Consider the following 13,643-nt stretch of genomic DNA (forward strand, 5'->3'; position numbering starts at 1 on the left):
AACCCCATTCTTTTTGGTTATTTTATGTTACAATCCCCACCATACAACCATAAAATACCAATTAAATACATGGATACCTCCCAGTGGTGTAGGAGTTAGGTTGCATGGCTTAGCATCGTGGTTTCAATTCTCAGCTGTGACAATTTGTTCACATCACTCCGCACTCTTCACCCTTTATCATGCAGCACTTCCCTGTCCAATGCCCAAAATGTTGTAGTAAAGTTAATCATTAGTCACGAGTAGTTTTTTTTATTTCTTCACAGTCTATTCTAATAACAACATTTGTTTCTGTCGTGGCCGTTTTGTGTGTCGCTCCACGGTTGCCTTGTTGGAGGTGTCATCTGATGTATATGTATAGAGCCGTGATATGCCCGCAGTAAGCCCCCTGGAGCATGTGGGACCCTGTGGCCTTGTCCGGTGTAGTGTCAGGATTCACTTTGACATTATGAGTTGTCATCGTTCGATTGCCCCGCGATTTGGTCTCAATATAGCCCGGGCAGTTTGAGCTCGGCGCGGCATAGCTGGAGTGGTTGTAGCGAGCACTGTGGTTTCTGCTAAGGCCAATTACGCCGCAAATAAAAGCAGGTAGAGACATCATTATGCGCACAGGGCTCAAAAGAGTGATTATATACTCAAAGTGGATTATTCATACCAGAACTTACACAAGGACAGAAATATTAGCAAGTATGTTTGGTCATTATTGTGCTTTCTCAGTCACATTTTAACCATCACTTAAACATATAGCCCAATAAAGATGTTGAAATTGATAACTGAGACGTTTAAACCCTTTGTGTCTCTGTCTGGACGTCCCGCTCCCCCTCGCTCTTCGCTTCTCCTGGGGCTACTCTTAAACCCAGTTAGTGGTCCCTGTGGGGTTGGGGCTAGCCTTGATGTGGGGTGAAGTCAGGGGTCGCTCCGTGCGGTGGGAGGGGGCCACAGTGGGTGACAGACGGGCGGGTCAGAGGGGAAGGGATCAGGCGCTTTTTCAAGTCCCAAAACAATCTGCTCATCTTCATCAAAATTAAGGAAAGAGTTGCCACGGTTTTGAAGTTTTGAGATATGTATCCTTCAAGGTTTTTCAAGGTGTTTCGGAGATCAGATACAAAAGCCCTACAGTTTGTTTAGTAGCTTACTGTTGTGTTTCCTAAACCGAAAGTTCATACACGAGGAGTGGCACGGGGAATGAGTGTAGTGGTGGTAATAATAGTACAGCACAGTAGTAGCAGTAGTTACAGTAAGTTATAAACGTGAGGCATTTGTTGTACAAATCAGTGAGGCTGGGCAATGTGCATCACCATTCTCTTTTCATCTCGATTTTATGAATTTACTAATACGTTTCATGAGAAAATTGTTCCAAAATAAACCTCAGCCTAAACAACAAAGTTCTTGGTTCAAGCCATCTTTCGCTAATTGAGACTGTGGCATTTTCTCCTGTTCTGCATCACTAGGGCTGGGTAGCGATACCGGTACTTTAACGATACTTGGTTTTCAATACGATACCTGAACAATACTATGTTGCTTTATTCCTTTTCTTTTGCGTTTGTATCATTCGTTTGAGGTGACAGAACCGAGAAACTTCCTTTAGCGACAAATGGTCAGAAAAAGGCCCCAATGTTATCTTCCCGCATTTTCCATATTTTTTCCCCCAATTTTTCCCAAATTTTCCATATTTTTTATTTTATTATCCCCATTTAAAAAGAAAAAATCCTTTATTTTTTTCTCCAATTTTCCCCCAATTTTTTCCACTTATTTCTTTCTTTTTTTTTTAAACTTGTCTTGTCACTTTTTTTTAATTCTTTTTTTATTTATTTTGATGAACAACAACATCAAAGCTTGAATATAAAGATCTTACATTTCTTTTTGGTACCTGCTTTGACATTTTTCCGATACCGAACCTGTTTTTCCGATACCAGACTGGTAACCTTTAACGGTACCCAGCCCTCCACACATCACACAATGAAAAAGTCTATTGGTATGGCTGCGTTTAACTACCACATATGTAATTTGATCAGCTCTTTAGCATAACAATATCATAATATAACAAATCAATCCTCCATTGTAGTGACGGCTGACTGATGGGCGTGTGTCACGGTCCCATCACAGGGTTAAGAATCACAGCCGCTCGGTTCACCCCCATTCTCCACGGCTGTCACACTCACATGATCTTGTCACTTGGAGCAGGAAGCAGCGTCACCTTCGGGACCCCGGGAGGAGGCGGGGCTTAGGGAGGCCATTGTCACGTTGTCAAGACCCAAAAAAGTGACCTGGACCGGGTGCACCCCCCACCCCACCCTGACAAATAAACACATCACCGTCCCACGAAGGGATATGAGGGGGTGCCCCGTACAAAAACACAATAACTTTCCCAGCAACACGCTTTTTATGTCTGTAATGTGTCAAGGCAAGACGAGTCAATCTTCTTGCGCTTACAAATGATCTTTTTTTAATCTACGAGCCACGTGTTCACCAATAAAGATCCATGTTTTTGAGGCGTTTATAGGAAAATAGGACACAGACAGCGCCCGGGCTGCAGCATCTTCATATCAGCCACTTTGTCCCATGCCTGTAAGTGCCTTCGGATGTGCATGAGAGTGAGAGAAATACTCGTCCATTAGGAGCCATTACCCATCAGTAAAAATACATCCTGTCGCCGCACTCGAGTGGATCTGAGTGGGTCGCTTCCTGCTTCCCTTTTTTAAAACCTATCATACTATCTTTCAAACTACTAGCGTCCGTAATGGCCGTCGATCAAAAATATCCTCCGTGTGTGTGTGCACTCGAGCCGGGGGCAAACAATATGAAAGGATTTGGAGAAGATGTTTCGGTCCTTTCTCCTTGTTTGTGACGCAAATAGAAGGGAATAAAAAGTACGTCAGAGTTTGATACTTTTGGAGGGGTAGTGATGTATAGGAGCTGAAGGTTAAAACTCCTTTTCCCAGCGCGTCCTACTTAAACAGTGACAGAGTGAGGGGGTTGAATGGCATGAGCCTTTCTCCTCATCACGTTTCCAGCTCTCTCAAACCTTTCCTTTCTTATATAGACGTTTAACCACTTACCGTCACCTCCGAAATTCAGCACCTCCATCAATGTCACGACAAAAATTAAGTTTATCTGTGTGAGGTTTTTCACAAACACGCAAAAGCTGTATCTCACATAGCTCGGATTTTGTGAGAAATTGCTGCTTTTTGGATCAATGCCATTCTTTTACATACAAAAATGTTGGTTCAGGGCCTTTCAAGCTGTCTTAAATGAAGCTTAGACAAAGATCAGAGATTAGGCATATAGGACATGAAGTTAATTGCAGTGAGAGAAGCAGATGCCGAGTATTAGATGGAGGGTAATCACTGCACAGAATGGAAAAGCATTCATTCCTATATCGTCTCTGCAGAGCAATTTTCTGTGACATGGCACAGGTGTCAATGTATTGTGTGCATGTATTATTTTCCTCAAAACGTCTGTAATGGAAGTCCATCACGCCATTCCTCTCCGCGAGCGCTCAAGCTTTCACTCACATTCGTATCTGTCACGCCAACACTTTGTAAAGCCGCTGAACAGATAAACGTCGCATTTGTCGGAGCCAAATGAATCGGTAAATCGGATATGTGGCCCATTTGTAAAAATACCCCAAATCAGATTCCTGCGCAGCGCCGGGCCGTGGAATTGCGTGCGTTCTCAGACAACTGTGGCTCCCCCTCTCGCTCTCTCTCTCTCCGTGCGGCGCCTCGATCGGCCCGGGCCAAGGGGGCAAGGGTCATCCTCTATTGAGCCATCAGGGGGCGCGAGGGGGGCGTGTCTGCGCTCCATTCAGATGCCCCTGAGGTTTTTGACAGCCAAAGCCAATGCTGTTGTATGCTCCACACATTTTGTATTGTGCCAATGCTAAACGGGGACGCAAACAAAAGCGGACATTGTAATGATCGCGTCTCAATCTGAAGCTCGTAAGTAAGAGAAGCAGCAGTATTAAACACTGTGCACTGAGATATTTCTAATTATCCAAAGTACTTTCTGCTGTACTGTTATACTTTATACTACAGTGAACCACACCCTGGACTCAATACTCAGAGGCTAATCGATGCTAAATTTTGTACATTAACTAGATGCTCAACTGATCAGGTATCGATACTGTCAGAAGTAAAATAACATTGAAATTCTTTGATTGTAAGTCAGGCACACTTGCATTATTTTATCTTTATTAACCCCTTAACTCCCACCTTAACCAAGCACATTTTCTCCAGTACGTCTTTATCCAAATCTGAAAGCTTCTTTACTGTAGTTTACAGCCTATAGGCCAGTGCATTTGAAAGTTAGACCTTAGGGCTGGGGAAAAAATTTATTTGATTTAACAATCGAGTTGGTAGGTCAAATCGATTCATATTTTCAGATTTTTTTTTAGATAAAAAGAGGAAGATGGTCATGCTGTGAGAAAGTGCTAAGAAGAGCAGAGCCCACTTATGGAAATGTGTTTGTTTTATTGCTCAATCCAAATACAGTATAAATAATTTGGACGTCTAACAATCTTTGTTGCACAGTGATTTTTCAGTTAGAGAAAGGGTTTGCATTTGCAGTTTTGTTTATGTTGATGCACTTTGATTAAATATATATATTTAAAATATATTTACAGTTCGCAGTTATTTTGTTTTAAATGGAGGCGAGAAAATCGAATCGAATCATGAATAGAGTTTTTTGGGGGGGGGAAATCGCCCAGCTCTACTCAACCTACAAAACTCCTCTAAGCGTCTTCCTTGTTTTTGCAGTCAAGTTTTAGTTGCGTTTTTGTCACGTTCTCATTAGTGTAAGTAGTTGGGATGAAACCACAAAAAAAATGTGACCAAAACGTAACAAAAACTGGGAAAAGAAGGGACAAAAATACGTCAAAAATGTGAAGAAAGCGCAAAATAAACGTGATGAAAATGTGACGACAAAATCGAGGAAAGAGCTTATAGGTCTGAGATGAGATGGTACCCTGACCTATAGGCTGTAATCTCTCCAGTCAAGAAGATTTGTGTAAAGCTGAACTGGAAAAAGGTTAATAAATACATTTAGCAAAGCATAAAGAATCAAGATGATAATATGGATATGATAAGACACAACAGAAACACGTCGACCCCTAATAATTACAATGTTCTATCTGACATTTTTGTTCACTTATTATTTATTGTTCCCGGGCCCATTCTATTCACACTATATCAAAGTTATGGTGCATTTTGGGGGGGTTTATGAGTAAAAACATTTCCATTTTGTTCTATGAGGGATCAAAACTTGAGTCTAAGTATCTCAGAATGCAAATAGAGTCGTAATTCTACTGTTAATCGAAAGCGAGTAATGATTTTTGTAGTTGAAGTTAGTGGAAATCAGTAATAGGTAAAACATGTGCAACTCTTTCACTTCTCGTAAGTGAGTCACATTGAGGTACTTTCACTTCGCATCCATGCCCTATTGAGACACGCCCCTAACCCCCTGTCAGCCAAAGCCAAAGCTGTTGTGCTATTGTGCTGGAGCTAAACGGTCCCAAACAAAAGCAGACATTGTGCTGCTTGTGTCTCGATCCGAGCGGGTCGCTGTGATTTTTCAATCTGTGTTTTGACAGGTTGCCAAAGCTTTTAAACTGGCTCCACACTGACACTTTTTAAGACTTTAAGCACTTTAAATCCCTGTTTTTCCACTTCACATTTTAACACAGCCTGGATTATGGGGCTCTGAAGGCCGCTAAGGAATGCCACTTTTCTGCAAAGATTATTTTTGGACTTGCACTTTTCATTTCAGACCTTTCTTTCCCCCCCTCCCCCTTGGCGCTTTATGCAAACACGGCAATATTATCAAAGGAGAAAGTTTACAGTCCGTTTTACAGCGTGCAAATCTTGTTGCTACCGTGCCCTCTCTCGGGCCAGCAGCAAACCTAATCCAACAGTCTTCAAATGTTTTCATATTCTGCAAGTCTTTTCCAATAGATTGTACTTTCACATTTGATTGTCAGCCCCCATTTGAACTAATCTAGATCCATACAGTATAATAATTACTAATGTACTAAATCCCTCATTAGCATCATTATCATAGCCGTGAGTTTGTGTCCCGTCCAGACCCAGGCCCGCTGTCCCTTCACAAAGCCACAATCAAAGTCCTAAAACCTCCAAAGCCTGCATGACTCGGGACGTAAGCTCCTTAATAATTTAATTCTGTTTGGAATCTGGCATGATTGGAATGAATGGGATTATCACGTCCGGCGACTAATGCCCCAAGTTTAGTCGGGGTCAGAGGCAGTGAAGGCAAGTGGCGTCTGCGGCGAAAACAATTAAATCTACTGAGAAAGGCAAGCGGACGGGTCGGGAAAAAAGTTCATTGATTTGATTTATAGCGTGTAATGGAGTCTCATGTCTGACTATGACTTTTTTGTAGACTTGTAGAAGTTTGTCCAAGAAAAGCGGCTTCTGTACACTGTGATCTTGCTGCAAATCTACAGGAATGTTTGAAGGTACTCGAGAAAGTGCGATTATGATCCTCTCAAACCTGCTTCTGAATGCAAGGTCAAGCAAAAATGTCAAGCGTCATCTATTGCCAGCTCTTTTTTTAAAGTGCATAGGTATATATATAATGTTTATATTGTGGGCAGATGCAAGAGTGCAGTAGAAAAATAATAGTCCTGACCCTGTAATGATTTTGCAAACACTTTTGATCCATCGCCGTAATTTGAAGGCATTAAAATGATCTAAACATAGCAGCCCGTGTGTCTTCAATGGCTTTTCTGTGAGAGTTATAATCATTTATGGCTTAAATCGTGGGGCTTTTTCGGATTTTAAATAGCCCATAACTATAAGTTGAGCCTCTTGGTGGTCTGTCCTCATGCAGCTCGTGTTTTACAACCGTCTCTCCACCCCCCCTCCCCTCACTCTGCTCCACGTGGCCCGGGACGTCACTCACTCATGTCCTGATGAGAGCGGCCATTCACTCGGAACCGTGTGGGCTGGTATGGGATGGGACAGAGGTGGAGACGGGACAGGGGTGTAGCCGGGGAGGGGGCGGGGCCGGTGCGGTGCGGTGGGGGTTACTACGCGACTGCACAAAGCAATAGGCGCACACAGCCATAATATTTACACTGGGAGGTTTTTCCACGTTCACCTCCAGCCGAGAGTACAGCAGAGGAGGGATGAATGACTACTACTACTACTACTACTACTACTACTACTACTACTACTACTACTACTACTACTACTACTTCTACTACTTACACCTACAAGTGACTCGAAAGATCAACATATAGCGACAAATTTTACATATTCGCATTTCCTCCAGTTCAGCTTTACCCAAATCTAAAAGCTTCTCGACAGGAGAGCAACAGTGTAATGTAGTTTGAGATTTCATCTCCTCCTGGTGTCTCTGGCCAGAAAATCACACTTGCAGCTTCCCCTGCTCCGACCCGCAGCACCAATGAAGAAGCTAACAGGCTAACGGGAAAGCTAACTGTGGGCTAGCGCCACTTAAACAGTATTTACAGCCAAGTTTGAGTTAAATTTTTTATCTCTATTGTGTAATTGGATGGACAATATCACTCTCTCCCTTTGTCTTTTCTGTCAGCGTAGTATTTACTCTCACGGACAATTTATGAGTAAAAAACAGCAACATGCTATGACACCTGCAGTGGCCATATGGCCTCTCGGGGCATGAGTTACATAGTTCTGCTTTAACATTTGCGAAATGCCAAACTCTAGAAAATATGCTCGGTTCAGGCGAGGTTAACATCTCATCATCAAAAACATACCTGGAGTAGTAGTTTGGTGATCTTGTTCACATTGGTCATTTCTTGTTCTATTGTTCTATTGTTGTTGCGCCAAATGTAAAACCTTTGCCAAAACTATAAACAAGCAAAACGCTGATTTGGTGCAGACATGGTTGCGAATTTAGCCCAAACTTTTCTCGATTCAATATTCATCAATTGAATAATTTCACATCCGTTTCCCTATAACTATACTGTGTGCGCTCGATGGAGGGTCCATTCATACGCAGACACATTGGCCCTATATAGGCTTCTGTCTGGACGTCCCGAGTGCGTGAGGTGAAAGGGTTGTGCAAACACCGGGCGCTGGCTGCACATTTTTCCGTGGCAGGTGAGCGCAGTGAAAAGGCTCTTGTTGTTGACGTCAGTTCTGCGGCGGCTCTGACCTGGGCCTCGGGAGTTCAGGGCTGTCAGACTGAAGCCAGAGTCACAAACCGGGGCTGTGTGCGCTCAAAGTGGCGGCTTCTGTACTTGGCTTTGTTCAGTAACGCTCTAAGCTGCTTTTCAGTCTTTCTCCATTGACGTGCACGGGACAATTTAAGTATTTTACGCGGGTGAACACAGCAAAAGCATTGTAATGTAGCACCGAGCCATGAATACTAGGTACAATACCTTTTCTTTTTGATTAATTTTGAAGGTCAATTATTTAGCCCCTTAAAGCGATAGTCTGTAAGTTTGCAGGGTGAGGAGAGCAGGAACAGAATTTTCAAAAGTAAACAATCAAGCTCCTCCCCCTGGTCTCCTGATTGGACCTGACAGGCTGGTTCACAGGAAAAGCTCGTCTCATTGGTCAACACGGGAGGATACTAGACTCTGATTAGTTGCTGAGATCCGGGAAGGAGGGACCTTACAAAAAATAATATATATATTATGACTTACTTTGCATCAAAATCCAAGACCAGGTGGTGGATTTTCCATATTTTATTTAAAAAAATTGTAATACATTTAGACTTCCAGACTATCTCTTTAACTCCCACCTTAACCGAGCACATTTTCTTTAAAAGCTTCTCAGCTGGAGCTTGTAATGCCTCATTTGAAAGCTAAGACCTACCAAACTCATCTAAGCTTCTTCCTTGTTTTTGTTGTTGTGTTTTAGTTGTTTTTGTTGCATCTTTATCATGTTGTCATTGCTTTGTTGTTGCATTTTTTGCCGCTTTTTGGTCACGTTTTTGTCATGTTTTCACCGCTTTTTTGTAGCGTTTTGACCGTAGGTTTTTTTTGTGTAATGTAAACGATCAAGCCACAAAAATGTGACCAAAACATGTAAAAAAAAAAGCTACAAAAAGGTGATGAAAACTGAAACGGTCATAACGAGGAAGAAGCTTAGATTAGTTTTATAGGTCTTAGCTTTCAAATAACACTGTAATGCACAATAGGGGAAAGAGGTTAATTTATTGAAAAACTATTTGTATCCACTATGTACTGGATCTGGCTTTAAATTGTGGAGCTTTCAATGTTAATCAAGTGTTGCACCAGTAATGACTAAACATGAAATAAGAAATAAAACAGCGAAATATATTAAATTGGACAAATCTGACCGACTTTACGACATGTTTACACGTGAAACAAATCTAACTATTACCATGCAGGCACTAATTGCGCAGCGGCTCATGTATCAAAGCGACGTCTTCTTCTTCACCTGCTGTGTTGCGGTTACACCATTCACTAATGACCCTAATGAAAAAAACATTATTCAAATCAAATCTCTCTTTATTTGAACACGTTTCACGGCGTCTGGAGACCTGAGCGTCACTGATGTGTTTTTAATAGTTTTCAGACGTCAGCGTGGCCCCCAGATTATACAGCGTGTGTGTGGCAGTTTTAAATATGTAATTTCAGAGGTACAAAAAAATACGAGCGGACTGGAGGAGCGCTAGACTAAACCGTTTCACTAAAAATGTTTTATAATGACGGCTTTGGATTGAGGGGGAATTTACGGTGGAACATCGGGATAAAAATGAAAGGCAATGTGAGATTTCGACAGTTTGGCTGTTTGATGTTGGTTCTGAACTGTAGTGCTATGTGACATAAAGGCTATAAGGACAAAAAAAGGTGCATTTGTCAATAAAATGACCAAAAATTACAACAACAAAAAAATCACATGAAATTCAAACTAAAGCTCCAATTAGTACACACAAACTTTCCTTGTTTTTTTTTTCTGCAGGCAATTAGAATACACCTAATTTGCTTTTCCACCATGTTATTTGCTACAAGAATCCCTAATCCCCTAATCATGTGCCCGTTTTGTTTGTTGCAGCTGAGGCATCAACAGTGGAGTCTGGTGATGGAGAGCGCGGTTCCTTCAGACCGAGGGAACTACACATGTGTGGTTCAAAACAAATACGGCACTATCACACACACCTACCAGCTCGACGTGCTCGGTAAGATCAGCTATACTGGAACAACGCACTTTTACAGACCATTATGAGCTTGTGATAGCATAAAGTCATTGTGAGAGGTTCACAGTAGAGGTCATATCGGGCCGATGATAGATGATAGAGACGTTTTTTTGCATTGGAAAGAGCGAAGTCAGGGAACAGAGAAACATCGCGATGAATATAGAGTTCAGGAATGTGATGTCATATCGCTAAGCATTGTGGGATTAGCAGCATTAAAACACTTGGACACCACAGTGTGTTAGATGTATGGATCAGCAGGGACTCAGCAGTCCACGGCTATTTTCTCCACTTTTATACTGTTTTTAGCTAATGTTAGTCAATGGAAATGTATGCAGCTGCAAAAATGGCGGATCTCCATGATAACTGTGGAATTTCTCAATCGCTGAGTTAGTTTTGACATCAGTAATTGTACCGGGCAAAATGCCACGACTAGCAACAGCATGCTAATGCTAACGGCAGTATGCTAATGCTAACGGAAACTAATCAAAGCTGGGACAGAAATGCTTCACCTAAAGTAATAAAATAAAGTCGGCCACAGCTGGAGTGGCCAAGTATTTCGATTTTTATAGGAGTATAGACCAGACGAATCGGCCAAAAATATCGTCAGAGCAAATGGCCATTTTTAAAAATCGGTATCTGCCTTAAAGAAAACAATATTGGTCAACCTCTTGTTCACAGTATTACAGAAATTATTATTCTCTAACTATATAATTTAGTATTATACTGATTATTTCAATACAAAGGAAAATACCCACCAAATACTAGAAAATACAGCATTTTGATTTACGATTATTTGGAGTTTTAAGGTCATGAGTCACTTAGTTGATTTGCTTCCACCATGTTATTTATTTGTTTGTTTTCCAAAAGTCAAAGGGAAACCGTATGGGAATTTTTCAGCCAAAACTATGCGGGTTTCTTGGTGGGTGGGGCTGTTGATGGCTGGAAACCGAGCAAAGGATCATGGCCTTACGCTTTAACAGCACATTTCAGAGTTGTTTACCCTTTGACATAAAAGATTGTGATCATTTTTATGCCGGTTTGCATTCATTTTGGCTTCTGTGTTCTTCCCTCTCCCAGAGCGCTCTCCCCACAGGCCCATCCTCCAGGCAGGGCTCCCGGCGAACCAGACGGTGGTGTTGGGCAGCGACGTGGAGTTTCACTGTAAGGTCTACAGCGACGCCCAGCCGCACATCCAGTGGCTCAAACACATCGAGGTCAACGGCAGCCGCTACGCTCCCGATGGGGCGCCCTACGTCAACATCCTCAAAGTAAGAGTCCGAGAGCGAGGCCTCTGCTGTTGCTGAGTGCTGTTCAATCTGTATCTTTCATCATCATGTCCACCTGTCCAGTGCAGCAATGGGCTAAACAATCATTTCCCAAACAAACAAAGTCGATCTGGGTAAAGACAGTTCAGGGAGCAATGTGTTTGTTTTTTTTACAGCTCACTAATCACAGCAAAGGTTTTCAAAGCACTCATCTAGACCAGGTTTTTGACCTGGTTGTTGCCAGGGTGATTGATGATTACTTTGAAAACCTTTATTAACCTCTTCCCCCTCACCTTAACCGAGCACATTTTCTCCAGTTCAGCTTTGCCCAAATCTAAAAGCTTCTGGACAGGAGCATGCAACCGACAGACCAGTGTCACGCCTAATTTGAAAGCTAAGACCTTCAATACTGATCTTTTTTGTAGCGTTTTTTTGTCTCTTTATTGTTGTGTTTTCGTCATTTTTTAAATATTTTTTGTTGTGTTTTCGCCTCTTTTTTGTCATTTTTTTGTCGTTTTTCTGTCACATTTTTGTCTTGGTATTTTTGTTGCGTTTTCGTAATTTTTTTTATGTTTTTTGTTGCAATTATTGTGGCTCTTTCATCACTTTTTAGTCGTGTTTTTGTCGCTTTTTTATTGTGCTTTTACGGCACGTTGTTGTCGCTCTTTTGTTGCTTTTTTCACTTTTTTCAAGAAGCTTTTAGATCTGGGTGAAGCCACACTGGAGAAATACTGTATGCTCGGTTCAGGTGGGGGTTAAGAGGTTAGTGGATAAATCCAGGAGCGATGACACAAACAACTTGCTCTTCAACATTAGCCATTTGTATCATAAGCCACGATTAGCAATAGCTACAGAATAGCATGTCCCACCTGTGCTGCTCATTCGTCTGGATTTTATTCATTATGTGCAAGTCACTTAGTATAAATTGCCGCTTTCGAAATCATGTTTTTGTTTTGTTTGTCCCTTGAGTGACGATGCTTTGACAACATTAGCATCAGGAGGCCGACCGCTGCGCGCCTAAGTGCCCTTCCCAATATGGCAGCAAACCCTCCCCACCCAGCTTTGCTTTTATTTTCGGGTCTAAAGAGAGAACTCCCAACTTCAAGCCTTATGATTTTCAGAGGCAGAGAGGACTATACAACATCTGGTTTGGACTAAGTTAAGTGCTGCGGTGGCGACGTCGCTGTTAGATGTTGCTGCGTTTTCAGAAAAGACGAGACGAAGGCGGAGGATTTGAAAGAAGGAAAAAAAAAAAAGAAAAAAAGTCACGGAAAAAATGAGTTTGGGAGCAGCGTAAGGGCAGAGTCAGCAGCAGTGAGGGAGAAGTGTGACAGGCCGCTGGGTACAAGAGACAGAGGAGAGAGAGCAGACTGCATGGATGTAATTGGGAACATATCAATAATAATTAGAAAGGGCCAAAGAATACCAGAGAAGCCACAACTGAATAGAGTAGGCTAATGGCATCCAGACAAAAACGATATCAGGCGCTAATTTTACTGCCAGCTGTAACTCTTTCATGTACAGTTAAAGGTTTCATTAAAGATAAGTGAGGCCTGACTAAAACTCAATTTGTACCTTAATTGTTGCTGTTTTCAAGCAGGAAAAAAAGAGCTTGTTTAATTTGAAAGTTAGTTGTGGTCCAAACTTATTCTTAACTAACGCCCCAATTGTAGCTTATGAAGCCCAGCGTTACATGATTTGTTTGATATTATAGATGGTTAAAAGCAACACGGTGCCGGCTCTTTGAATGTCTTGGAGGAAAGTGTGTTTAAGCAGTGTTTTCCAACCCCAGAATGACAGCACATTTACATAAAGCGGGCGTGTGACGCTGTAAAAGACGCAAAGAGAGGGAGAGAGAGAGACTGGAGGAGGCCGACCGCGGCTCCATGCACTCCCACCACATAATTGAAACAGTATTTACCAGATCTGCCCCACACGCCTCCGTCTGACGCTGGGTGACATCTCATGTGTGGTAAAGGCAGTTAAACACAGACAGAGGGAGACGAGAGGGGGGGAGGAGGAGGAGAGGGAGGTTTTTTTGGCCCGATTTTGGTCGTTTGAAGTCGGGCTGATGTTGAGGAGTGAAGGAGGTGCCTGGATGAGAGCCCTGGATCTTCATTAAACTCTGAAGCATTCTACTCTTTATTCTTTATCTGGAAATCCTCCATATTTTTTGACACAATGCAATGCCTTTAATCTTCCAAAGTCTCG

General features: G+C 42.2%; 1 protein-coding gene across 10 annotated transcripts in view; it reads left to right on the forward strand.

Moving 5' to 3' along the window:
• fgfr3 (fibroblast growth factor receptor 3) overlaps positions 1–13,643 on the forward strand; it is a 72,255-nt gene that overhangs the window by 40,591 nt on the left and 18,021 nt on the right. For all 10 annotated transcript variants that reach the window (XM_079573645.1, XM_079573647.1, XM_079573650.1 and 7 more), the window contains exons 6-7: positions 10,026–10,149; positions 11,245–11,435. In XM_079573645.1, coding sequence (XP_079429771.1) covers positions 10,026–10,149; positions 11,245–11,435 — 315 coding nt within the window. The remainder of the gene's footprint in view (positions 1–10,025; positions 10,150–11,244; positions 11,436–13,643) is intronic.

The sequence above is a fragment of the Gobius niger genome (assembly GCF_951799975.1).
Source record: "Gobius niger genome assembly, chromosome: 16".
NCBI classification, from domain to species: Eukaryota; Metazoa; Chordata; class Actinopteri; order Gobiiformes; family Gobiidae; genus Gobius; species Gobius niger.